The sequence below is a fragment of the Eutrigla gurnardus genome, assembly GCF_963514095.1.
Source record: "Eutrigla gurnardus genome assembly, chromosome: 7".
Taxonomy (NCBI): Eukaryota; Metazoa; Chordata; class Actinopteri; order Perciformes; family Triglidae; genus Eutrigla; species Eutrigla gurnardus.
In genome coordinates this window covers 24,847,093-24,871,870 of record NC_139921.1, presented here as the reverse complement: position 1 = coordinate 24,871,870, position 24,778 = coordinate 24,847,093, and the positions used below count along the sequence as shown (strand labels likewise).

The window sequence follows — 24,778 nt, the reverse complement described above, 5'->3', positions numbered from 1 at the left end:
ATGTTGGGTCATGTCCCCTTTATTTGGACATGTGACACCTTTTTCATTTGTATTTATATGACAACTGAGTCTAGTTCTATGACGGGAACCCTCACCATGAAGTTAACCCTCCAGCTATCACAGCAGAGTGGTGCCCTGCCCCTCCAACCCTTCCACTCAATCACAGCTGAGTGGTGCCCTGCCCCTCCAACCCTTCCACCCAACCAGATGTCTCGTCCTCCCAGTAAAGCGGAGACACAGAAGTTGTAAGAAAGTGTCCGTAAGGTTTTATTCCGTCTGCTGGACCTCAGTGGACTACAGAGGACTGGACCTCAGTGGACTACAGAGGACTGGACTTTATTTCATCACATCGCCTCCGTCTCCGAAGCTTTGGTCACATCAGAGTGAAAAACATTCGTATACAGTGCACTTTAAAAAATAACCAAACACTTTTTACAAGAAATCAAACGGAGCGACTGATCGACGTTAAGGCAAACAGCCTGAAGCTCCATGGCAACAAACAGCTGATTGAGAGAAATAAACAAGCTACCATTAGTGATGATGATGATGATGATGAAGATTAGCGTTCATTAGTTAACTAATACAAACGTATACAAGGCTTTTTATTTAGTGACATTACACTTTAATAAGAACCAGAACCGACAGCTGGACCCAAAACGCCGTCACACAGCAGCAGCACAGGAAGTTGACCGACAAAATAAAAGCCCCCCTCCCCCGGTCAGAATTAGACAACAGAAGAAGAAGAAAAGAGGACATCGAGACGTTGACGGCGGCTGAAGCAGCAAATAAAAACCCAACAGACGGACTGAACCATCTCAGCAGGGAAACGTCTCCATGGTTGAGTCCTCAGTCTCATTTGACTAAAATCTGATTCTACTCTTCAACAATCATGAAACAAGTTGGTTTTTACTGAAATTACCAAAGTAAAGTGACTCTGCAGCTGTTCCTCACGGTTTTCTGGTGGATCCGATGCACCTTGGAAATCAATGGGGATTGATCCGTTTGGTATTTATCTGATATCAGGAATGTGGCACTGTTTGGATCAAAATTTGTTAAACTACCGTTGGACTGGGACCAGTGGAACCGTTGGACTGGGACCAGTCTGGAGGAAAACTTTTTGATAGATTTGTTGAATCTGAATATCGGTTTTCTGTTCTAATAATAAAGTTTTATATGAGTGTCACTCAGGAGAGAAAGACCACACTGATTCTGCTAGACCATTACAGGTGCTTCAGGACCAATACTGGACCAAAAGAACCAGTACAGGTGCTTCAGGTCTGACACTGGACCAAAAGAACCAATACAGGTGCTGCTGGAGAGAGAGAGAGGGAGAGGATGAAGAGGAGGATGGAGGAGATGAAGAGGACGGTGTCTGGTTAGCGATGAAGATGACAGACTTCCGGTCTGGTTTCTCTTTGTCTCTGTGGTCCAGAGTTCTCAGTGTCGTTCATCTGCCCAGGCTCCGCCCACAGTGGGTGTCCAGTTGAGATGGGCGGGGCTGTATCAGAAGGGGCGTGTCCGGTTTGAGGTGGGCAGGGCTGCACAGTTAAGTGTTACCTTTCAGTACACCCAGACAGCTCTGCAGCAGCTGGAGGTTCCCCTGCAGGTGAAAGGGACGGGGTCAGAGAGACAGGTGTACAGAGAGACAGGTGTCCAGAGAGACAGGAGTCCAGAGAGACAGGTGTACAGAGAGACAGGTGTCCAGAGAGACAGGAGTCCAGAGAGACAGGAGTCCAGAGAGACAGGTTTACAGAGAGACAGGTGTACAGAGATCTCACTACAATGACTAAGAGGACGTCCTGAATTACCTTGGCATGTTTGAGCTCCAGCTCTGCCAGCTCCACCAAGTTCTTCCTGAAAGCTGCCACTCGTCTCGTCTTGAAGTCTACGAGCTCTGCAAGACCAAATTCCAATGTAAGAAAACAACCAGCAGAAGTAAAAGTATCGAGATCAGGAGTAGAAGGAACAAGGATCAGGTTTAGAAGGAACCAGATACGAGGCCTGTTTCACCTGCTATTGTCTGGAATCAAACTAACATCCTTGACATACAGTATGTGTGTTTGTAGCTGTTAAAAGTAAAACTAGTCTTTCACAGATTTAAAGTGGAATTGGCTGACCTTGCTTGGCGGACTCGGAGATCTTCTCAAACTTGTGGCAGCAGAGCTGCTGGCTGGTCTCAGCCTGCAGGACGTCTCGGTTTTTGGCTCGAGCTTTATCCAGAGCCTTGTTTGCGTTTTCATAGTCCACCAAAGCCCGGCTCCTCCGGTACAGCAAGTCCTGCAGCCGGTCACATCGCCATATTTAACATTTAGCTCTTTTTTTAAACATTCATAATGGTTTTGAATGAGTGGGGTCACATGTTCCTTCGTTACCATGGACACACAGACTGGAGCTTACTTGGACTCAATCCCACATGCAAATACTCACTAAGTAGCCTTTTCACGACACATCGTGACATCGTGACTTCAACACCCCGGCGAAATATCTACATACCGATACTATCAGGATTCTTTCTAGTATCAGGATACTTTCCGAGATACTTTCTAGTATCAAGATACTTCCTAGTATCAGGATACCTTTCTAGTATCAGTCTACGATGCAACACTACAGGAAGGCAATGATTATTTGATTTAATTAACCACTATCAATAAAAAAAAGTTGAATATGATAATATTATACAAGTTTATAGAAATCAACTAATTCAATGGTGTAAAAAATAAATATTCTGTGTCGCAGCCTTGTTTATAGCAGCTCTACTTGCATCGTTCTCCAGTTGCTGGCTCATAGTACCCTTCAGGTTTTTGGTGCCTACGTTTGCATGTGGTCCGAGCAAGTTGGGATCAAGTCTGACACAAATCTACCCAGCATGCATTGTGCTGTGATGGCTGCTGCGCTTATCGGTGGTTTTGGTCTCACACCTTTGCAGCCTGCGACTCTCTCAGATAATATTTCAGCAGGTCAGCCAGCTTAAGGTCTTCGTCTGCTGCAACCCGAGCTTCAATTTTCTGTGGAGCAACAACAGGAAGTTCACAAGTCAGATCACATGCAAAACAATGCCCCACATGGCCAAAAGTATGTGGACAGCCCTGTTCACATAGGGTATAGATCATGTGATCCGACAACCAACACACCCTCGTTTTCTCAAACAACTCCGACACTTTCAGGAAGAACCTGGAAAAGAAGAAACAGAAACCGGTCACCAGGAGGACGTGAAAATAAAGATGAAAATAAAGATAAATAAATAAAGCAGAGGAATCACTTCCAACACGTTTGTTCGTACTTGCACAGGTCCGTGGAGTCCTGCGTTCCTAATGTGTAGAGAGACGAGGAGATTCTGTTGATGTCGTCTGCAGCATCTGAACACAAATCCCTCACTTTTAGTACCCTAATGCACCTGGACATTGTCAGATAAACAGCCACGTCTTCCTGCTATAAAACGAGCTGATTCTTACTTTTGTGCGAGCGGATCATTCTGTCAGATTTGGCCGAAGCGTCTTTCACTCTGTTGTGATATTCTAACAGAAACGTCTTCTCATGCTCAAAGAAGTCGTCAACATCCTGAAACACAGACAAACCGTAAACACCATGAAACCACAAGAGCGGGTAGAAGCTCTGAACTCCCAAGTGTCACCTTGACTCCGGCCACCAGGACACCGTCAGCTGACTTCACCACATTCTTAAAGAAATCCTCCAGCTTCTCCTTCTTGTTCTTCCCTCGGACACTCAACTGTCAGAGAGGAGAGGTCAGAGGTCAGAAAGCAGCATTGACACACAACACATTTATTCCTGCAGCTTCTGTTAGTATTGATCATTCTCTTGTGGAGTACCACAAGGATCAACCTTGGGTCCTCTGTTATTGTCCTTTTGTTTCACATCTCATTTATGACATCATCTCATTCATGATTTCTATGATGTTTTTGTCCGAGGGTGTCTCAATGTGTCCGAGGGTGTCTGAAGCTGTCTTGAGGGTATCTGAGTGTGTCCGAAGTTGTCTTGAGGGTGTATTGAGGGTCTTTGAGGGTGTCTGAAGCATGTCTGAGAGTGTCTGAAGGTGTCTTGAGATGTCTTGAGGGTGTCTGAATTTGTCTCGAGCATGTCTGAGGGTGTCTAAGGGTGTCTTGAGCATGTCTGAGAGTGTCTGGCGGGTGTTTTGAGGGTCTTTGAGTGTGTCTGAAACATGTCTGAGAGTGTCTGAAGGTGTCTTGAGCATGTCTGAGGGTGTCTCTAGATGTCTTGAGGTATCTGAGGGTGTCTGAAGGTGGCAACAGTGACTCACGTCCTGGTTGTATTCCAGAAAGACATGGAAGTTGAGATCTTTCCTGAGGACAGGATGAGCAGCCACACGACACAGGAAGACCTCATGCATGGCAACGGTCTTCTTGAAGATGGCTAGGTACTCTCTGAAAACACACAGCAGCTTCAGACATTGTTTTACAAGGTCCCTGCCGTAGATCGGTAGGTCTACAGGTCGGTAGGTAGATCGGTAGGTCTACAGGTCAGTAGGTAGATCGGTGGGTCTACAGGTCAGTCGGTAGATCGGTAGGTATACAGGTCAGTCGGTAGATCAGTAGGTCTACAGGTCTGTAGGTAGATCAGTAGGCGTACAGGTCTGCAGGTAGATTGGTAGGTCTACAGGTCTGAAGGTAAATCGGTAGGCGTACAGGTCTGTAGGTAGATCAGTAGGCGTACAGGTCTGCAGGTAGATTGGTAGGTCTACAGGTCAGTAGGTAGATCGGTAGGTCTACAGGTCTGTAGGGACTCACGCCTCCAGCTCCTGCTTCATCTTGGTGAACTCCTCCTTGGTCATGGATCCTTCTCCCTCCCCCAGCTTCTGGAGCTTCTCTCTGGAGGCATCGAAGTCTGGTCTGGGGGGGGCAGGGGGGATCTACACACCAACAACAATCAGACTGGGGAACACTAGCTCTAAATGTAATGCTGATTCTGGTGTATGTGACCCCCCAGACCTGGGATGTGGATTGTTATGAGACTAGAAGGGGACACAGGGCCCAGCTGACGAGCAGACTGGTGGCAGTAAACCTGAATCTGACCTAGACAACGTTGTGTGTATTGATCTTGTGGAGCAGTAACCTTCTAATAGTTCAGTTTTGAACCGAACGTAGAACGTGAGAGTGGAAGTGCGTCTCTTACGATGTAGCCGGCATACTCTTCGTTCTCCACGAACGAGTCGTGCAGCCAGATGAACTCCTCATGCTGCCGGACCACCGAAAACTCGTTCTGCTTGAAGTTAGGGAGTGTGCTCTGTGGAGACAGGAAGTCCATCATCTGATCAGAAGTATTGTTGAGAAGCTTTAATCAACCATCACCTTGTTACCTTTGACCTGAAGAAATACCATAATTTACTAATTTTATTAGAGGAAATAAAAAAAACATTAATTAGATGTGACATATCTCAGATTCCTGATTATATGTATATACATGCATACAAACATACATACACATACACACAATATCTATCTATCTACACACACACACACGCCCACCCATCCATCCATCCACCCATAGGTCTTTGTGGTCCTCACAAAGACCTGCCTCACCTTGGTGTGGACGGTGAACTTGACCTTGTCTCTCTCACTCAGAGCGTCGGAGATGTCCACCTGCAGCGTGGCGTCCGTCTGCAGGTCCACGTTGACCGCACGGGGCTGCAGAGGAGGACCACATATCCCATCATGCACTGCTCAACATCAAAACAACAGTATTTATCACACACACACACGTCTCAATTTTCCACATATGCCTTAAACGGAACCGAAGCGAATCATCCAATCAACATCAGAGACGGAGAGTCATGTGACAGCCTGAAACGGAGCCTGTTAGCTCAGTAAGCCCGCGGCTAACGGCCTGTAGCCGGGTCACGGTTTGTTTGGACTCCGGCCGGTTGAACCGGTGGAGCACGTTAGCATGAAGCTAAGTTAGCCACCAGAGCTAACCGTGCTAGTAAACCGGAGCCAAAGCAACGTCGCTTCTTTAGCTGACAGACGAACAGGTGACAGACAAGGTGACAGACAGGTGACAGACAGACGACAGACAGACAGGTAACTCACTCCCCGGTCCTCGTCGGAGAGGAAGTCGGGTCCGTCATCCAGCCCTTCCTGCTGCGGAGACAGAGAGCACAGACCGCCGTTAGTTCACCGACGGCTCCCCGACCGTCACACAACAACAGCTCAACCCGCTGAGCTCCGGGGAAGCCGCCCCGTTTCCGGAGTCCGGTCCCGGGCCCACCGGGCTCCGGTCCCGGGCTGATGTAAAAGCGAAAGAAGAGGCAGAGCAGAGAAAAGACATAAACCTACCATCATGGCTGCGAACGGGTGGAGACAGGAAGTGGAATGACGTCACGACGGCCCGGCAGACGTCATGGATCGAATTCAAAGCTTTTTTTTATTCAAATTTTGTATTTAAATCGAAATTGGAGAACGTTATACAGCACACCATATATACATAATTTTCTTGTTTTTTTAATAAAAAAATAATACATAAATTATAAATAATACAAATAATAATTATTACATATAACTACCTACCTGTATATATCATTATACTTTTTTAAATGTTATTTTACTTTTACTGTTTTATTATATTTTGTTTCATACTTTGAGGCATGTTATGAACCGTGTTTACCGCGCTGGTAAAGCTGTAGACTTCCTGTTGTCATGTGACTCCTCATCTCCATAAACACATGACTGGTTATGTGTCTCCGCTCACCTGAGCGCTGTTGCACACAAGCAGAGACCAGTCAGTATTAATACTCACGTTATGACTGATGGATGAACAGTATTAATACTCACGTTATGACTGATGAACAGTATTAATACACACGATATAACTGATGAACAGTATTACTACACACATTATAACTGATTAATAGTATTAATACACACGTTATTACTGATGAACAGTAATAATACACACGTTATAACCGATGAACAGTATTAATACACACGTTATTACTGACAAATAATATTATTACATCTGTTATGACTGATAAACATGTATTAATATAATACTGATATAATAACGTATTATTACATCATGTAGCTGGACGAGCTTCTAGCAGCAATATGAGACCGAACCGAACTGTGATCGGTCTGGTTGGAATGTGGTCTCCTTGCAGCTGGTCTCTGGTGGATCCCATCGCTGTCTCCTTGTGTGGATGTGACGACGGACTCAGAAACATGTCGCTCTATAAATAGAAGCAGCAGCAGGATCAGGTTCTCCAGCTGAGTCACCGGTACTCCATGTTTGCACTTCAGGGAACCGGGACCTGGACCTGGTCTCTGCGTCCCACTGGGTTCTCTAGGTCTTCACTCAAGCCCTCCGATGTTTCATGAGAGAAATCTTCTAATATTATCATAGTTAGTTTGTTGAATTGCCTGTAGAACGTCTACGCACAGAACAAACACTAGTAGAAGGTCTACAAACAGAACAATGGGATTCTATTTTGTAATGGTTCTACTAGAGTTCTACTGGTCATACTAGGTGTAATAATGGGTTCTACTGTAGCTTATACTGGTTCTAATGGGGAAGAGTAAAGATTGCAATGCCACCAGGTTGTATTGGGGTTCTACTGAGGTTACAATGGTTTTACTGAAGTTATAGTGGTTCTAATGGGGTTCTGCTGGGATTATAGCAGTTCTAATGGAGTTCTTCTGTGGTTACAGTGTTTCTAATCGAGCTCCTATCACACCTGTTCTACTCACCCACAGTAGATCCACCAAGGTTCTCCTGGGGTCAGACTGGTGTAAACGATGATCTGCTGAAGTCATATTGGTGGTTCTACGTGAACATGGTTATGTGGTTCTACAGTGTTCATAAGGTGTTCACTCAGAGGTGCTCTGCAAATGGCTCAAGAAGAGACGAGGCGGGATGAGTCAGATCTGCCACAGGCTTTTATTGCAAAGTGGCTTCATGTGATCTCAGAAACAACGTTCCACTTTAAGGCTCCAGATGTTGTTGTGTTGTTGTTGTTGTTGTTGGGATCGTCTCTCACTGCTGGGGTCCAATCTGCTTCCTGTAGTGTTTCTTTACAAAATAAAAGTGCACTCTAACTACATGGTGTGACGGTTACATTCAGAATGAAAGTAAGGCGACGACCAGACAGCTAGAACGGCGGCGGCGGCGAGTCGAACAGGAAGTAAACAGACGTGAGCGCGGCGGCGTGAACCTTAGTGTTGGAACAGAAAGTGCTGAGTAATCAAATCTTCTCCTCTGATGCATAGTAACGATGAGTGTGCCGGTGGCAACTTACTGCAGAGAAACAACACTTCACAATAATAAATAAAGTCATATGTAACAAGCGTCATGACCCGTGTGCTGCAGGAGGCGGAGCTTCGCAGGAGGCGGGGCTTCACAGCGCTAAGCTCCGCCCCCCACACACGTGTGGCTGCTTCCTTGACATCGACTTTTTGGCAAAACTCCGGCTGAGCGAGAGACAAGCGTCCTGGTTTGGTGTCGGTTCTGGTTTCCTGCCGGGTGAACAGAAGTCATGTGGCAACAAACAGGGAGGGGGAGGGGTTGCATATCATTATGTTAATGAGATCTCATTATGTTAATGAGATCTCCTTGAAGAAAAGAACAAAAAGAGAACAAAGAGACCTAAATACGCGGACTCCTTCAGGACGTGAGGCGGACGGAGCCAGCTGAGGGAAGCGGTGGCGTTCAGGTGGCTCAGGTGCTCCGGTCCTGATGGCACGGCGGTTGGCTTGGCTCCGCTCCGCTCGCCGCCGTGACATCACAGCGGCTTGCCCTCCAGAGACACCACCACGTTGCCGCCCAGCTTCTCAGCCAGCGTCGCGCGGTCCTGGATGTCGTCCAGCCCGTTCACCTGCCACTCGTGTTTGATACCTGAGGAGACACACGGAGGTCAGAGGTCACGGAGGGCACCGAACAGCTCCACCCGTCACAGCTTCCACCAATCACAGCTGGTCAGAGGTCAGGTGACGACTCACCGGTGAACTTCTTCTTGATGGCGTCCTTGGAGCTGGCGTAGATCATCTTGCTCTTCAGCGGAGCGTCTTCTGGTGCCCTGAAAGACACGCCCACTTATTGATCATCACTACTGATCATCATTATTCATCATCACTATTGATCATCAATGGCACCGATCAACATTTATTAATAATGTGTATCAATAAACACAGAACCTGTTGAAATGAAGAGAGAGAGAGGTACAGCCAGAGAGGGAGAGAGAACCAGGACTCTGTCCTCTCTCTGGAGGACCCTGATAGTCCTGGACCAGGACCCTGAAGTTAAAGCTGATCTGGAATCAACTGAATCATGACCTGGTCCTTAAAACGCGCCACCAGAGCATCAATGAGGCGTCGCCACAGAAGACCAGAGAGAGACCAGAACAGTGGACCCATGTGAGTCCTCTAATTAAAGGCCATACTCTTCATCATGAGACAGAGTCCAAACCAGCTCCGGGTCCTTCAGGACAGGCGTGATGTCTCCTTCAAAATAAAACGCTCTTTTCACTCAAAACTCAATTACATATCAGAAAATAAAACAGAGACACAGAACCAGGACCAGGACCAGAACCAGAGACAATGGACAAATCTGACACAGTCACAAGAAGAAAAGGTCTACAGGCCTAACCAGGAGGTCCTGGTTTTAGGGTCTGAGAGGTCTGGTCCCAGACGAGTGACAGACACATCCCAGACCAGAGACAGACCCAGACCAGATGGTCCCTAATCAGAACCGTACCAGAAGATGAAGACCAGGTCCTCCTTCTTGGACTCCTTGGTCTCGTAGGTGGCATCGTAGAGGCCGTATCGGCAATCGTTGGGGGGGAGGAGCTTGACGAAGCAGGCGTAGGGGTCCTCCACGGTCTCGCCGATGTCCCCCACCAGGATCTGCTTTCCCTCCTCCACGATGATCTTCTTCATGTCCTCGCTGAGACAGAACAGGACCCCCTTCTTCCTCTTCTTCACCTCGTCCTGGCTTGAAGACTTCCTCACCTTCATATCGTTGAACACTCTGATGACCTCATCGTTCACTGTCACGCCCGACGCCTGCGTGAACACACACACACACACACGGGATTGGTTCAACGAGACATGTGACATCATCACCAGGTCATGATTGATGGAAAATCAATATGAACAAACTATTGATTGATCCGGATCAATGAATGAATGGATTCATTGATTGAATTGGTACAAAATGCCTTCAAAATAAAACTTCAATATTTAGTTTATCCATAAAGTTAACGTTGGAAACCTCCTTATATTGAACTAGTCCATTTATTGATTATTGAAGAAGTTACTGGTTAGTCCGTTGGGTACTGGTTAATTAGTGGTTATTTAGGTACTGGTATGTTAGTAAGTTACTGGTTAGTAAGATACTGGTTTTTAAGTTAGTGGTTAGTTAGTCAGGTACTGGTTAGTTAGTGGTTAGTACGTTACTGGTTAGTAAGTCACTGGTTGGTAAGATACTGGCTAGTAAGTTACTGGTTATTTAGTTGGCTACTGGTTGTTATTGGTTAGTAAGTTACTGGTTAGTTACTTGTGCTCCACCAGCAGGCCTCAGACAGACAGACAGGCAGGCAGACAGACACCAGTGACTCTGCAGTCTGTCTGTCTGACTGACTCAGCGAACTCTAACCCGGACTGAATCCATCCTTCTGAACCGGGTTAGTTTGGTCCAGTGGGTTCTGCTGGTCTGGTTTAGTCCGAGTTCCAATGGTCTGGCTTCGTCCGGGTTTAGTCCGGGTCCCGGAGCGTACCGGTCCCGGGGTGTCCCGGCTGGGTGCGGACCGGTCTGCCCACCAGGACACCGCGGGAATAAGATGGCCGCCTCGGGCTACACGGCCTGGGGGGAGGCCCGGCCCGGCCCGGCTCAGAACCCGGACCGGTGCACGCATGAACCCAGAACTACGGCCGTTACCGTCCGAGGACGGAAGCCGTTACTAGGAGACGTGTGTGACGTAAACACCGAATAACGGTCGCAGACTAACAGCTAGCTCACGGAGGGGCGGCCATGCTAGCTAACATCACGCTACGCGGAGCCACATAACGGTCCACCCGAGACGCGCAGGATCCGGACTACACAAGTATCCGGCGCTCTAGACCGCATCAGACCCGGGGCACGGTCCCGGGAGCCTCTTACCATGTTATCTCGGAGTTCGTCCGCGCTGCTTTGCCGTCAGATGGGGGTTTCTCCGGGGTGAAAGGTAGCGGGGAATGTGGCCGTCCGACCGGAGGAGGAGGAGGAGGAGGGGGGGGGGAGGTAAGGGAGGGGGTGAGGAGGAAGGGAGGTCGGGGGGGAGAGGGGCGGGGCCAGACGGGTATCAGTCCTGCTACACTCACTACACTACTACCATCAATACTACTTTTGTTAATATTACGAAAAAAAAAAACAACTTCTACTACCACTAATAATACTACTGATACCGAGTAGCGTGTGTGTGTGTGTGTGTGAACAGACCATCAGACAGCAGCTGGTTATAAAAGTTCATTTATTTGTACATAACAACAAACAGGAAGCTTCTATCATCATAAATAAGCCGACGCACAACTAAATAAATATGCAGCGGCTCCAGTGTAGTGTCAACACACACACACACACACACACACACACACACACACACACACGCGCGCGCACACACACACACGCGCGCGCGCACACACACACACACACACACGCACACACGCACACACACGACTGAGCTGCAGCAGTCACTAACACCACAGAAGAAGAACACATCAAACAAAAACGGCCTAAAGCAGGAAAAAGTTGCAGTCAAAAATACAAAAACTACAAATCCCAGAGGCTCTGGTTGTTGAAAGGAACAGTCTCACTTTTATTTTCTCTTTCTGAGACTTTGAAACTGACCTCACATCTGGTGTTACAGTCTGTGTGCTAAGCTACGCTACGCTACACTACCTGACCTGTCCCTTTAAGGCTCAGCGGGACATTTAGAAATGACAACACATGAAAGTCACATGTCAACCCCTGAAGCCATGTTTCCATGGTGATGGTGTAAAACATCTTATTCAAATCTAATGTTTCGTCCCTGAGTGAAAACAAATGGCCTGATGGGTGTTTTTCCTGTGTGTAGCGTGGACTCTACTGTCTGTCTCCACTGTGTCTCTATTGTCTCTACGGTGTCTCTATTGTCTCTGCTGTGTCTCTATTGTCTACTGTCTCTGCCGTTTCTCTACTGTGTCTCTATTGTTTCTCTGTCTATACTGTCTCTAATGTGTCTCAACTGTCTGTCTCTGCTGTCTCTAATGTGTCTCAACTGTCCTACAGGATGTCTGCTACAGGTCCACCGTCTGTCCAGCAAGGACAGGAAGCAAACGTCCCTGAGGGTAAGCAGGTCAACTTGTCTACACTTTGTGACTTTTGACCCTTGCAGTCAGCTGGTCACTAGGGGTCAAAAGTCACAAAGGACCAGGCCCATCAGGAGGGACCACGCCTTGTCCCTGGACCAATGAAAGTGGACGGCGGTGAGTTCAGAGGGGTGCGATTGGTTCAGTGTCGGGAGCGCTTGCTGAGCGGAGCCATGCTGCGCTCTGATAGGCTGAGCCTGCTGGGCTCCGATAGGCCAAGCCTGCTAAGCTCCGAGTGGAAGAACTGCTGCAGCCGATGTCCCGCCTTCGCCTCGTTAGTGTGACGGGGGTTATACTGGAGACAGTTGGAGAACATCAGGTCCACGTCAGAGACATACTCACCTGGAGGGAGGGAGGGGGGGCAGGGAGAGAGAGACGGGGGGAGAGAGAGAGAGAGACAGTATTAAATTCCACTTGAGATTGTAGAAACATATTATCCAATCAGCTGTTGGGATGTTCTAGAAGATAAAGATCTTAACTTCTGACCACTTTCAAGCTTTTGTCAATCAAACTCCTGAACATGTTTCACATTGACAAAGTGTCCGTTTCTATGACAACGGTATCTCCAACATGAATGATGGACTAGCATCGGCTCAATGCTTTTATAATTACGATTATATTAATAGTTTACAGGATAGACAGCCGTCAACCTTCAGTGTCCCCCAGCTGACCGAGCCACCGATGTCATAACAAGCCCCTCCCATATCTGATACAAGCTCCTCCCACATCTGTGAATGTGTGCATGTGTGTCTCACCTGCTGTCTGATATTCACAGTTGTTGACTTTCTCTCTGATGGTGCTGAGAGCGATTGGCTTCTTGATGATGTCATAGTAGTCAGGGACCTACAGACAGGTAAGTTACAGACAGGTAAGCTACAGACATATTTGAATGACGGACCAATCAACTCCTGAACTCTACCTGTGTACCCAGGTCTGTACCCAAGTCTGTACACAGGTGTGTGTGTGTAGTGTACCTGAGTCCTGGAGACCAGCTTCATGAAAGGCCAGCTGTCTTGGTGTCTGACGAGCTCCACAGTCAGCTGCTCGCAGGCCGACAACTCGTGGACGCCGTGGTTCCTGCCGGAGGAGCGTCGGCTGGAGGAGGAGGATGACGGAGGGAGGACCGGTCTGGAGGGTCTAGGAGAGGGAGCTGGGTCTGGGAGAGCCGGGCCTGTCGGCGGTCTCTTGCGGGACTCGGTCGGACCAGGTGAGGTTTTGGTGTTGCTACTTGGTGCCAGGATCTCCTGGCTCAGTCGGGCGCTGACTCGGCTCCCAGTGCGGGCCAGAGCTTTACTTGCAGACCCGCTCCCCTTCAGTGTGGGGGGTGTGGCCTTCTTACCTGAGGGCCTGTGATTGGACAAAATCTCAGTTAAAGCTACAGTAAACTGGGACCAGGACTACAGTAAACTGGGACCAGGAATACAACAGATACTGACTTGGAGGCTGATGAGTTTTTTCCTGCTGAGGCGGTGCTGCCCTTGGCCATGGCCTGTTGACCTTTGGGTGTGGCCTGTTGACCTTTGGGTGTGGACTGTTGACTCTTGCCTTTAGGGGGCGGGGCCAGGTTTTTCTTGGTGCTGCAGATTCAGAGATAAGAGAAGCTGCTGTTTGAGACGGATCACAGTCCAGCTGGACGAGGTTGAAATATTTCCACACTTACCTCACTACTTCTTCTTCCTCCTCCATCTCTGACTCCTCCTCTTCCGACTCTTCCTCCTCCTCCTCTGACTCCTCTTCTTCCTCATCTGATTCCTCCTCCTCCTCCTCTCCTTGTTCTTCATCCTCTTCCTCATCAATAGAAGAGCGCTGACGGGAAGGGAGGCGGGTGGATCTCTGTTTGGGTCGACAGTCTGGACAGAACCAGTCCCCTTCTGGAACCGACTGAGACAGATGTGACACATGTGTTTAATGTTAATGTTTTAAGTAGCTCACATTAGTCCAGAGACCAGACCAGACTATGTGGAGAAACCAGAGACTGTCTGTGGTCCCCCAGAGGTCTACAATAGTAGCTCACATTAGTCCAGAGACCAGGATAGAGGAAACCTGGTTTGGGTCTATGGAGGGAAGCACCGCCTCCTCTCCGGTGCATCTAGCTACAGTGGGTGTGGTCAGTGTACCTTGAGGCGGGGCCTGAGACAGTGGGTGTGGTCAGTGTACCTTGAGGCAGGGCCTGAGACAGTGGGTGTGGTCAGTGTACCTTGAGGCAGGGCCTGAGACAGTGGGTGTGGTCAGTGTACCTTGAGGCAGGGCCTGAGGCAGTGGGTGTGGTCAGTGTACCTTGAGGCGGGGCCTGAGACAGTGGGTGTGGTCAGTGTACCTTGAGGCGGGGCCTGAGACAGTGGGTGTGGTCAGTGTACCTTGAGGCGGGGCCTGAGACAGTGGGTGTGGTCAGTGTACCTTGAGGCGGGGCCTGAGACAGTGGGTGTGGTGTCCTCGGTCACAGCCATCACACAGCAGCATGTTGTCAGCGTCTCCTTTGCGTCTGCAGATGCGACAGCGAGCGTTGAGGATGGAGCGAGACCAGAGGACGCTTCGCTCCAAACTGGAAAGGTGGACAAACACCTAGACACAAACAGCAGCATGTTAATGTGATGTCAGTGAACATGTCATGGTACATAATGTTATCAGGTTTACTGGTCCATGATTGATGGAGAACGGGACCGGTATGAGGAGGGTCACTGACCTGAGACAGACTGGAACAGGACTGCAGAGACTCCCTCCATCTTTCCAGCACCGTCTTACTGACTCGACCCCCTTCACTGCCATCTGACACACACCAGAGAGAATAAAGTGATGATAGAATTTGTACAGTTTCTGCATGCCGTTAATCACCAGTGAGAATTGACAGACTGTCATTAAAACAGGAAGTCCTACCATCACTGGCCTGGTCCTCGTCTTTCTTCTTGTTCTTCTTCGTCTTCTGGTCTTTCTTGGAGTCCTCATCTCCTGTGGAACCAGAGACATGTAGATATTGAAAGTTCAGTCACATCTGACGTAGAGGTGGTTAAATAACACATTCTATGATGCATTAAAGTCTAAAATCGATTAGAATTTTATATTTAAATTGGGCAATCTACACATTTTATAAAAGTAATGTAGAGATTTGAGTTATATTTCAATCCAAAATAGAGATGTGTGATCTTTCTGAGGTTCCACCACAGTGAACAGTTGGTGGTTCCACCGGTGAACAGTCAGGTGTTCCACCCCCACAGTGCTCCCAGTCGCCTGTGTATTATGGTCTGTTGATGCTCAGATCCAGTCAACTGACTCACCCAGTGGAGCTTTGAGGAAGCGTCTCTCGATGCCTTGCTCAATGTGAGCGAGGGCCTGAGCCAGGACTCGTACGGTGCTGCTGACCACCTGAGGCGTCCCGCTGCCGCTGCACGACGCCCCGCCGTCAGACTTCAGCTCCTGCAGCCTGAGACACACAGAGACACAAGCGTTTTTAATGGAGCATGTTGATATGTACATTTGTCCTCAACATTGACAGTTAAAAGCAGGAAAGATGGCCAAGTGTAAGGATGTGAGTGACTTTGACAAGGACCAGACTGTGATGCTAAACCACCGGGTCAGAGCATCTCCAGAACTGCAGCTCTTGTAGGGCGTTCCCAGTCTACAGGGGTCAGGACCTGTCAAAAGTGGTCCAAGGAAGGAAAACCGGTAAACCGGCGACAAGGCTCATTGATGTATGTGGGGAGAGCAGGCTGGCCTGTGTGGTCCGATTCAACAGACGAGCTACTGGAGGTCAAACTGCTGAAGAAGTTCATGCTGGTTCTGATAGAAAGGTGTCAGAACACTGGCAGACCAGTCAGGGTGCCCATGCAGACCCCTGCAGACCCACGCTGAACGTGGAGGTGGTGACAGGGAAGTTCAGAGGAGACGCTCCCAGTGTGGGATGAAGGTAACACAGCTAATGTCATTACATTATAATATGACATGGATATGAGACGAGACAAGGTCCATTTGTGTACCTGTCTCTGGCTCTCAGGTGTGGAGGGGAGTCCACGTCCATGGCTTCCACTTGTCCGTTCATCCCTCCGTTCTCTCTGCCGTCAGAACACAGCAGCTCGTAGTTTCCTGCTTCCAGCGCTGAGCGCCACACCTGTCGGCCCATCACCTGGGACCAGACAGAGAGACAAACAGGTGTGTGTGTGATGCTACCTGCGGTGTCTGGTGGACCAGACCTCTATGGACCTTCTATGGATGTGTGTGTGTACCTTCAGGGTTCCAAGGGTACCCTGGTGAATTCGGTCCTCGATGTCCAGCAGGAGGTCTCTCAGTCTCCCCTCCATCAGAGTCTCGGCTGCAGCAGTGCATTCTGGGACAGATTTGGACTCTGGATCATCTGGACAAACAGGACAGGTGAGTGTTTACCTGTGCGTATTGCCTGTGTGTACTTACCTGCGTGTATTACCTGCTTGTAATTACCTGTGTAATGGTATTTGCTCCTGTCACAGTTCTGCAGGAGGTGTGTCAGTCGTTCTCTCTCCAGCAGTAGCGCCTCCTTCAGGCCACTCTCTCTGTGACCTCGGGGGTTCAAAGCCTCGATCAGCTGATCCACCTCCTCCACTGAGGAGAAGAAGGACCATTGGTTGGCACGTTTGACTGATGGCCCACAGGTTTGGAGGGGGGCGGGATTTGAGCCAGCACTGTCGGAGAGGAAGGTTTTATAGTCGTTAGAAACATCTCTGAACGCCTGACATCGTCCGATTTGACGGTACCACGATAAAACCCACCTTCCCTCGGTGGGCTCCTCCTTGACCACCTCCTCATCCTCCATCTTGGTTGTGGCGTCCTGTGCAGGTTTTGGGCGTGGACACAGCATGTCCTCCGTGAGGCCGAAGCCGTCCTCCTCTACAAACAGGGTGGAGGCTGAGGGGAGGAGCCAGTATCGGCGGTAGAGTCGGTCTCGGCCCAGAGGCTGCAGGCAGGTGCAGGCCACCGCCGTCTGGATCCGCTGCTGCAGTTCTCGAACCTGTGAGCCAAGTGTTAATGACATTAATGCATTATTTCTTATCGTCCCTACCTAGCTTGCTAGTTACCTACCTGGCTACCTACCTACCTAGTTATCTACCTAGCTCCCTACCTACCTACTTTCCGAGGGTTATCGTTAAAACTTCACTGGCATTATTAAATACTCATATCAGTACTCTGTATACTGAAATGTAAGAACTGAAAAAAGTGGTATCAGTGCATCTGTATGTGTAGAGGTTTTACATTCATATATATGTTTATTTAAAAATGGTGATTAATCACCGTAGCGGTAATTAACGGCCAACGGCGGTCCAACCAAATGTTATGAGTGTGGGACTTTTTGTTGTATCTAAAAGTATCAAATATATAAAATATGCATTTATTACAGTACGATCCAGTAAATAATGGTCCTGACCTTCTCCTGCTCCTCTGCAGTCAGGCTGCTGGGGGGGCAGGACGGGGCTTTGGGGTCAGAGGTCATCTGTTTCTCTTTCTGGTCGGCTTTAGCTGGAGCAGAAAGGAAACACACGACTCAGGATTCATGACTCAGGATACATGACTCAGCAGAGAAGTTGAGGTTTTATGTGTCTTTTTACCCTTCATCATCTTCTTGTTGTTGAATGAAGAGTGTTGCTCTTCATCTTCCTCAATGTCTTTTTCTACTGGAGTCTCACTGCAGACAGAAACGTAATGAATTTAATTAATTAACACACGACAGATTAATTTCCATAAACAAAGTGTACCACCATGTGTGATACAAAATTAAGAATGTCTAAAAAACTGTTGAGTCGTACCTGTTTGTTTCAAAACCTCCCTTCACCTCCTGCTCCCTCAGTCTTGCCTCCTTCTCCTTCATCCTCTCCTCCTGCTCCCTCAGCTTCTCCTCTTTACGGAGACGAACCCTAAAGACGAGGAGAAGAGGAGGAGGATTTAAAACCACTTCACATTCATTTCATTCTCCCCCTTCTCTTTGTGTCCACAAGAGGGTGTAGACGGTACATAGAGGGTGTAGAAAGTGTGTGTACCTGTGTGCAGCCTCCTCTCGGTCTCGACGATGTTGTTCAGCTCTGATCTCTCTCAATTCCTGTCTGGCAGCTCTCTGCTCCTCCAGACAGTCTTCAACCAGGTCTCTGCTGGACGCCAACGTCAGCAGCTTCCCTGCTAGAGCCTGGAGGACCCTCAGCTTCTCCTCTGGAGACACCAATCACAGATCAATAACCATCTAGAGCCTGGAGGACCCTCCCCTTTCTCTGGACACACCAATAACAGATCAATAACCATCTAGAGCGTGGAGAACCCCCAGCTTCTACCCTTGGTGGACACACCGATAACTGATCAATAACCATCTAGATCATCTCGATCATTAAGGTGATTGGCTGCTGACCTGGCGTCAGGTCGTACACAGCGGTGCACGTCAGCCTCTTCATCAGCGCCGGCTCAGCCAATCGCAGCTCGACACACGGATCGTCCATCAGCATGAACCCGCCCTGCTTCTGGTAGCGGAACTTGGCGTTGCCGTGGTAACAGTCGGCGCCAGACGCCAGGATGTGCAGCCGCAGGATCTCGGACAGCGTGCAGCTGTCCAGGTCCAGCTTCTTCAGACTGCAGCCCTGATGCAGCGGCGACCAGGCGGCAGCCAATGAGGCGACGGCGCTGAGAGCAGACTGAGTGACATCAGAGTCGTCTTCTAGAGCCTCCGACAGGTCTGCACATAGACACCAGCACAACACACACACACACACACACATTATAATAACATTGTAGTGTGTGTTCATACTGCAGCCTGATCTAACAAAGTGCGCACTGGAGTGTGTAGCTTGTTTTTTGTAGTGTGTGATGACAGTGTTAAATTGCAGGTGTGCCGACCAATCACAAACTGTGTGTGTGTGTGTTTGTGTCTGACCTTCAGCCTGGTCTTTAGCCACCTCCTCCTGCTCCTCGTCCAGAGCCTGAAAGATGGCCGACAGGAAGAAGAACAGCAGCTCACACAGAGGACCCTCAGGATCAGAACCCACCAGAGCCTCCTCTAGAACCTCTGTGGAGAGACAACATTTGGTGGAACCGAAGTACCATCTCAGAGAACCAATGCACCCTCCGATGGAACCGACCCGCCGTCCTCCCACCGTCCAAGAGAACCAACATACCGTCCCAGAGAACCGACATACCGTCCCAGAGAACCGACGTACAGTCCCAGAGAACGGACGTACAGTCCCAGAGAACCGACGTACAGTCCCAGAGAACCGACGTACCGTCTGATGGAACCAACATACCGTCCCAGAAAATCTATGTACCTTCTGATAGAACCGAAGTACCATCCCAGAGAACGATGCACTGTCCAAAGGAACACCACTATTGATAGAACCAATGCATCTGATAAATGTATAAGATGTTGACTGATAGAACCTAAGGAACATAGCAAATCATCCCAGGACCCTACTAGAACCCTTGTCAGAATCCCCTTAACTGTAGAACCTCCACTGGATCCATCAACACAGGATTAGAACCACAGTGAACCAGATTGGGAGTAGAACGTTTTAAGGAACCACAGGGTCCTGGTCCAGTTGTGTGAAAGTGTGTTCTCACCCAGAGAGACTCCATCAGGGAACTCATCCTTCAGGTCAAAGACCTCCCCGAAGGCCCGTAGGAACTCCAGAACCATGAGAGCATCACCAAAGAGCTTGGTGGGAAGACGAGTCCTCACTGGAACTGGACTGGGCAGGTCCTGGTGGAACCAACACACAAACCTGGATAAGAAGAAAATCTACGAGGTACACTTATTGATCATCATCAATGAAGCCGTCTTTAAAAGAATGATCTGGTTCAATAGAACCTTTTTTAGTACATAATAGAGGGACAGAAACAAAGTCAAAGAACAGGTCCAGGATCACAATCAGTTCTACGGAGCATTCACTGACACTCAGGTCTTCACACTCCATGTCTTCTCTGGGTTTGTTCCACAGTTTCAGTCGTTCAGCGTATTTCTTCTTCTCCTCCTTCAGCTTCTCTCGTTCCTGCAAATCAGAACGACGTTAAACACCAAATCTCCTCAATAATCATAATCATTATAATAACTGTAACCCTCACCATGTCCTTCTCCAGCTTCCTGCGCTCCTTCTCCTCCCTCCTCTTCTGTTTCTCCTCCTCAAACCTCCTCCTCTGCTCCTCTTTCAGCCTCTCTTTGTCCTCCCTCTCCCTCCTCTTGGCCTCCTGCACCTCCTCCTTCTCCTTCTTCAGCCGAGCCATGTCCTCCCTCTGCTGCAGCAGCTTCAGCTTCTCCGCCGCCGCCTTCAGTAGCGACGAGCTCCCCTGCAACACGTCACACACTTACAATACATATCACTTTTACTACCGATCAGATATCTGAATCACATCGTCGTCATCACTCTCACCTGTCCAGGTGAGCCACGCCCCCCACCCTTAGAGGCGGGGCTGAATGGGAACAGGGGGGAATCATCAGGGAAGAACTGGGAGAAGGTCTGTTCAGACAGCTGGTACTTAAGCACTGTGGAGGGCTGAGACAGGAAGTCATCATCAACACACAGGAAGTCTCCAGAGAGTCAACATACAGGAAGAAACGTAACTTTTAGGGGATTTAAGAGGCTGGATTCATGTGATACTTATTCCCGTCATGTTATTGATCTCACCTTGAGTACTATGGTCCCATTTTGAGGTTCACAATGTTGCTTAAACAGCAGCTTCAGTCTCTCTTTGGACACGCTGGCCTTCCTGCGGCTGAACAAACATCAGTTTCCTCTCAGTGACAATTACTATGAAACAGTTACAGTTGTGAACGTAGCGGTGCAGTGTGTGAGGATAACATCAGACTGGATGTACGACGGTTGGATGAGGTCACCCCTCCTCACCTGATCTGATTGGCTTTCACGGTGAACGGCTCGCTGTGTTCGGCCTTCATCATCCTCACTGTGTATTTAAACACCAACGGACTCAGAGGAGTCTTCCTCTTCTTCCTGCTGACACACATCAGTAACATGACAGTGAACGTAGTGTAGACCAGATCATTCAGCTGACCTCTGACCCCTAACGACCTTTGACCTACTGACCCGTTGACCTGTGCCTTGGGACTCTGGAAGTCTTTGGCGTCGTCGTCACTGTCACTGATGACGATGGTGTCGCCATCAGCTGTTTTGGTGCAGCCCTTAGCGGTCGCCACTCCGTTAGCGCTGGAATGAGGAGAGTGAACCTGCAGGATCTCACACACATGTCTACCTCACACACACACACACACACACACACACACACACACACACACACACACACACACAGTTTGTCTCATATTATTATAAAATATTATATATTAAATATTATAGACCATCTTCAGCTCTAAACATGCTAGGTAGAAATGAACTTGTAATAATAAGTGTGATAATCAGCTGACTGAATAACAATAATATGAATAACTATGATAATAATAACAATAACAATATGAATAACAAATGCCACGTGGACCCGGCGCCCCCTCCTACCTGGCTCCGTTGCGTACCACCACGTCCACCGTCTCCCCGGGGAAGAAGCGGTCTTTGGCGAAGGCGTAGACGTCCTCGCAGAGCTCAGTCAGTCTGCAGCGGCGGCTCAGGGAGACCAGGTGGAGTAGAGGGACCAGCAGAGACCGGGAAAAGGTCTGCAGACTCTGCTTGGCCCGCTGCTCGCTCTCCACCGCCTCCAGGTAGGTGAGACCGGCTCGGCCCGTCAGAGCACAGCTCCACACCAGGCTGTTACACAGGATGGTCCGCTCAAAGAACTCGCTGGGAAAGGGGAGGGGGGACAGCATGAGATCATCATGACATCATCATGACATCATCATGACATCATCACTCAGGTGCTAGAAAACAGCCTCACAACCAGGACCAGCACCTGATCTGGGACCAGCCAGCAGATGCAACAGTTGGTTTCCTGAAGCATCTGCTGTCTGACATCATTACTGCCGCGAGAGAGACAGGCATGTTGCTAGTAATGACAGACAGGTGAGCTGCTAGTGATGCCAGACAGGTGAGCCGCTAGTGATGACAGACAGGTGGGCCGCTAGTGATGCCAGCAGACAGGTGGGCCGCTAGTGATGACAGACAGGTGAGCCGCTAGTGATGCCAGACAGGTGAGCCGCTAGTGATGCCAGCAGACAGGTGAGCCGCTAGTGATGCCAGCAGACAGGTGAGCCGCTAGTGATGCCAGCAGACAGGTGAGCCGCTAGTGATGCCAGACAGGTGAGCTGCTATGTGATTAGTCAATGAGCTTTGCAGCGTTGACTGAATATAAAAAAATAAAATGTTGATTTAGCTCCTGAATGAAGTTTGTGGTTATTATTTAAGTTTAATAAACTATTTGTGTTCTTACAGAAAGTTTTGGATGCTTGTTCATATTTCCGGATTTGTTGTGACATCACCTGAACAGGTGAGTTCAACTCTCCCAACTTTATTAACTAGTGTTCGGTGACAGCAGGCCTCTCACTCGGCTAACACGGCTAACATGTTAGCCAACTCGGCTAACCTGTTAGCCAACACAGCTAACCTGTTAGCCAACTCGGCTAACCTGTAAGCTAAGCTAAGTTTGGCTAACGTTACACCTGTAGCGAAACTACATGTCCGAGCCGCGCTTCCGGGCGGTTTCCCGCCTCCGGACCGACGCGCTCCGCCGTTAATTAACTTTTCCCGGACTACCGGAGCTTCTGTTCGGTACGTCGGGGCGGAAGTGGACCCGCCGACCGACTGTCACTCATTCAAAGTCCCCCGAGGCGGACTAGCGGCCCGCAGGTGAGCCGGCTCGGCTCAGGTACTCACTCGTAGCTCCTGAAGATCTCGTGTGTGATCTTGCAGAGGAAGACCTCCTCGTCCGGACTCAGGTCCGCCGGCGGTCTCTGCCGGACGAAGGCTTTCCTGTGGAGGAGCGGCATCCCCACGTCCACTTTGAAAAAAGGAGGGAAACCGGGTCACAAAGTCCGGAGCCGACGCTCGAACTGCTCGAACTCAAAGCCAAGTCCGGCCGGAGGAGGACCGGAGTCCGGATCGGAGAGAACCGGAGGGGGAACTCGAGCCGAGGCGGCGCGGAGGGGGGGGTGGCGAGGGAACCGGGTCTTTGTTACCGTCGTTGATAATCTGCCCACATGGAAGTGAGCGCGTCGCGGGTCTGAGGACTCTACTGGTTCACTACGAAACCGACACGCATCCCGGCACAGACCCGGTACATACGCGTCTCGGGGCGACGGGACCGTGTTGTGTAACGGACAGCAGATAATCCGCGGGACAAAGTGAAGAACTCGTCCCGGTCTGAGCTCGAAGCGGATCACACACACAAGTTTTCATCCCCTTCACGGACCCTCGCGGAGCTGGGAAAGGTCAGTGCTCCGGGGGTTTACGATCGATTCAATTTTATTTGGTTATTAATCACACGATTTACAGAAAACAATAAAGATGCACTCAAGATGAACAGGCGTTACTGGTATTATGGTACTACTACTGGTAGTATTACCACTAGTAATTATAAAAAAAATAAATATATACGAGTTTGCTGTGTAAACAGCGTGTTTCCATGTGAGAGAATCACAACATTCTCCTTATCAGGATAACAAGAAATACAATAAAATATTTAAATGAAATAAAACCGAATAAAGCTCAAATACATGTGTACATCTAAATAAATGGAATCGTGTGACTTCAGGTTGGTGAAATAAACCAGTCTGGAGTTTTGTTGACAGCTTCTATAAACAACAACAACAACAGACGAGGAAAAAATAAAATAAAGTCGGAGTAAATATTCTGTTTATTCTGACTGACATATTAAATATTAACGTGTTTGTTTGAGAACAAATAACAAACTTCCTTGTAAACTTAGATTTCACTCCTTTTTTAAATTAGTTCACTTTCCTTACGTTAATATTAAATTAAACAAACACGTATTTGATCTCATCATCATGTAAAGTGATAAATAATTTGTGGACCACATCCTGTCCTGTTGATGGGTCACATGATATCTGTGAGGTTACTATTTTTTTAAACTCTGCCATCAAGTAAGAAACATTCAAAGTAACACAAGAGATATTATTATTATTATTAATAATAATAATAATAATAATAATAATAATAATAATGTGGTGGTGCAGTTACGGGGCGGAGCTACTGGCCATGATGACGTATTTAATGACGATTACATTCACGTGAAAGCAAAAGAAGAAAACGGTTAAAGATGGATGTACTGATTGTCTCATAATAAATCAGGTTTTATTTAACTAGGATTAGAAACAACACTATTAATAGACCCTGGACCACGTCACTGGTCATACTGGGAGTGGACCAGACCAGGCGGTCTCACTGGTTTAATGATCCACCAGAATTCTGACGAGGAACACGGAAAACCGTGTTGCCTCGTGTCTGGGTGGTTGTTGTGTTTCCGAGCAAGCCTCTGTCACTTGAACGCGTCAGACAGAATGAGTGAGTGGGCGGAACTTC

At 48.6% G+C, this 24,778-nt stretch overlaps 3 protein-coding genes across 4 annotated transcripts; all 3 read right to left on the bottom strand.

Annotated features, from left to right (window-relative positions):
- Positions 1-320: 320 nt before the first annotated feature.
- On the bottom strand, positions 321-6,335 carry snx6 (sorting nexin 6). The gene is made up of 14 exons (XM_084013062.1): positions 6,309-6,335; positions 6,063-6,113; positions 5,556-5,660; positions 5,149-5,259; positions 4,764-4,885; positions 4,277-4,400; positions 3,632-3,727; positions 3,453-3,558; positions 3,281-3,356; positions 3,132-3,171; positions 2,919-3,005; positions 2,118-2,277; positions 1,809-1,894; positions 321-1,600 (listed from the first exon to the last, which is right to left on the bottom strand). Exons 1-14 carry the CDS (start codon positions 6,312-6,314, stop codon positions 1,547-1,549), a joined length of 1,224 nt encoding a protein of 407 aa, XP_083869188.1. The 5' UTR covers positions 6,315-6,335; the 3' UTR covers positions 321-1,546.
- A 1,551-nt stretch (positions 6,336-7,886) lies between these two features.
- cfl2 (cofilin 2 (muscle)) lies at positions 7,887-11,252 on the bottom strand. Its single transcript, XM_084013078.1, has 4 exons — positions 11,122-11,252; positions 9,718-10,025; positions 8,964-9,040; positions 7,887-8,859 (listed from the first exon to the last, which is right to left on the bottom strand). Exons 1-4 carry the CDS (start codon positions 11,122-11,124, stop codon positions 8,747-8,749), a joined length of 501 nt encoding a protein of 166 aa, XP_083869204.1. The 5' UTR covers positions 11,125-11,252; the 3' UTR covers positions 7,887-8,746.
- Positions 11,253-11,459: 207 nt separating this feature from the next.
- baz1a (bromodomain adjacent to zinc finger domain, 1A) lies at positions 11,460-23,650 on the bottom strand. 2 transcript variants are annotated; one of them, XM_084013018.1, is made up of 28 exons: positions 23,114-23,650; positions 21,806-22,084; positions 21,383-21,544; positions 21,185-21,292; positions 20,966-21,053; positions 20,711-20,833; positions 20,406-20,627; positions 20,237-20,332; positions 19,905-20,043; positions 19,225-19,356; positions 18,706-19,026; positions 18,347-18,512; positions 18,116-18,223; positions 17,918-17,994; positions 17,737-17,828; positions 17,084-17,322; positions 16,776-16,996; positions 16,565-16,692; positions 16,319-16,464; positions 15,620-15,765; positions 15,222-15,293; positions 15,031-15,113; positions 14,745-14,909; positions 14,008-14,228; positions 13,784-13,924; positions 13,322-13,694; positions 13,103-13,190; positions 11,460-12,689 (listed from the first exon to the last, which is right to left on the bottom strand). In XM_084013018.1, the coding sequence occupies exons 1-28, from the start codon at positions 23,224-23,226 to the stop codon at positions 12,490-12,492; spliced, it is 4,449 nt and encodes a 1,482-aa protein (XP_083869144.1). In that variant the 5' UTR covers positions 23,227-23,650; the 3' UTR covers positions 11,460-12,489. The 2 variants fall into 2 exon arrangements, with proteins under 2 accessions (XP_083869144.1, XP_083869145.1); XM_084013019.1 differs by having other exon boundaries at positions 21,185-21,289.
- Positions 23,651-24,778: the final 1,128 nt, after the last annotated feature.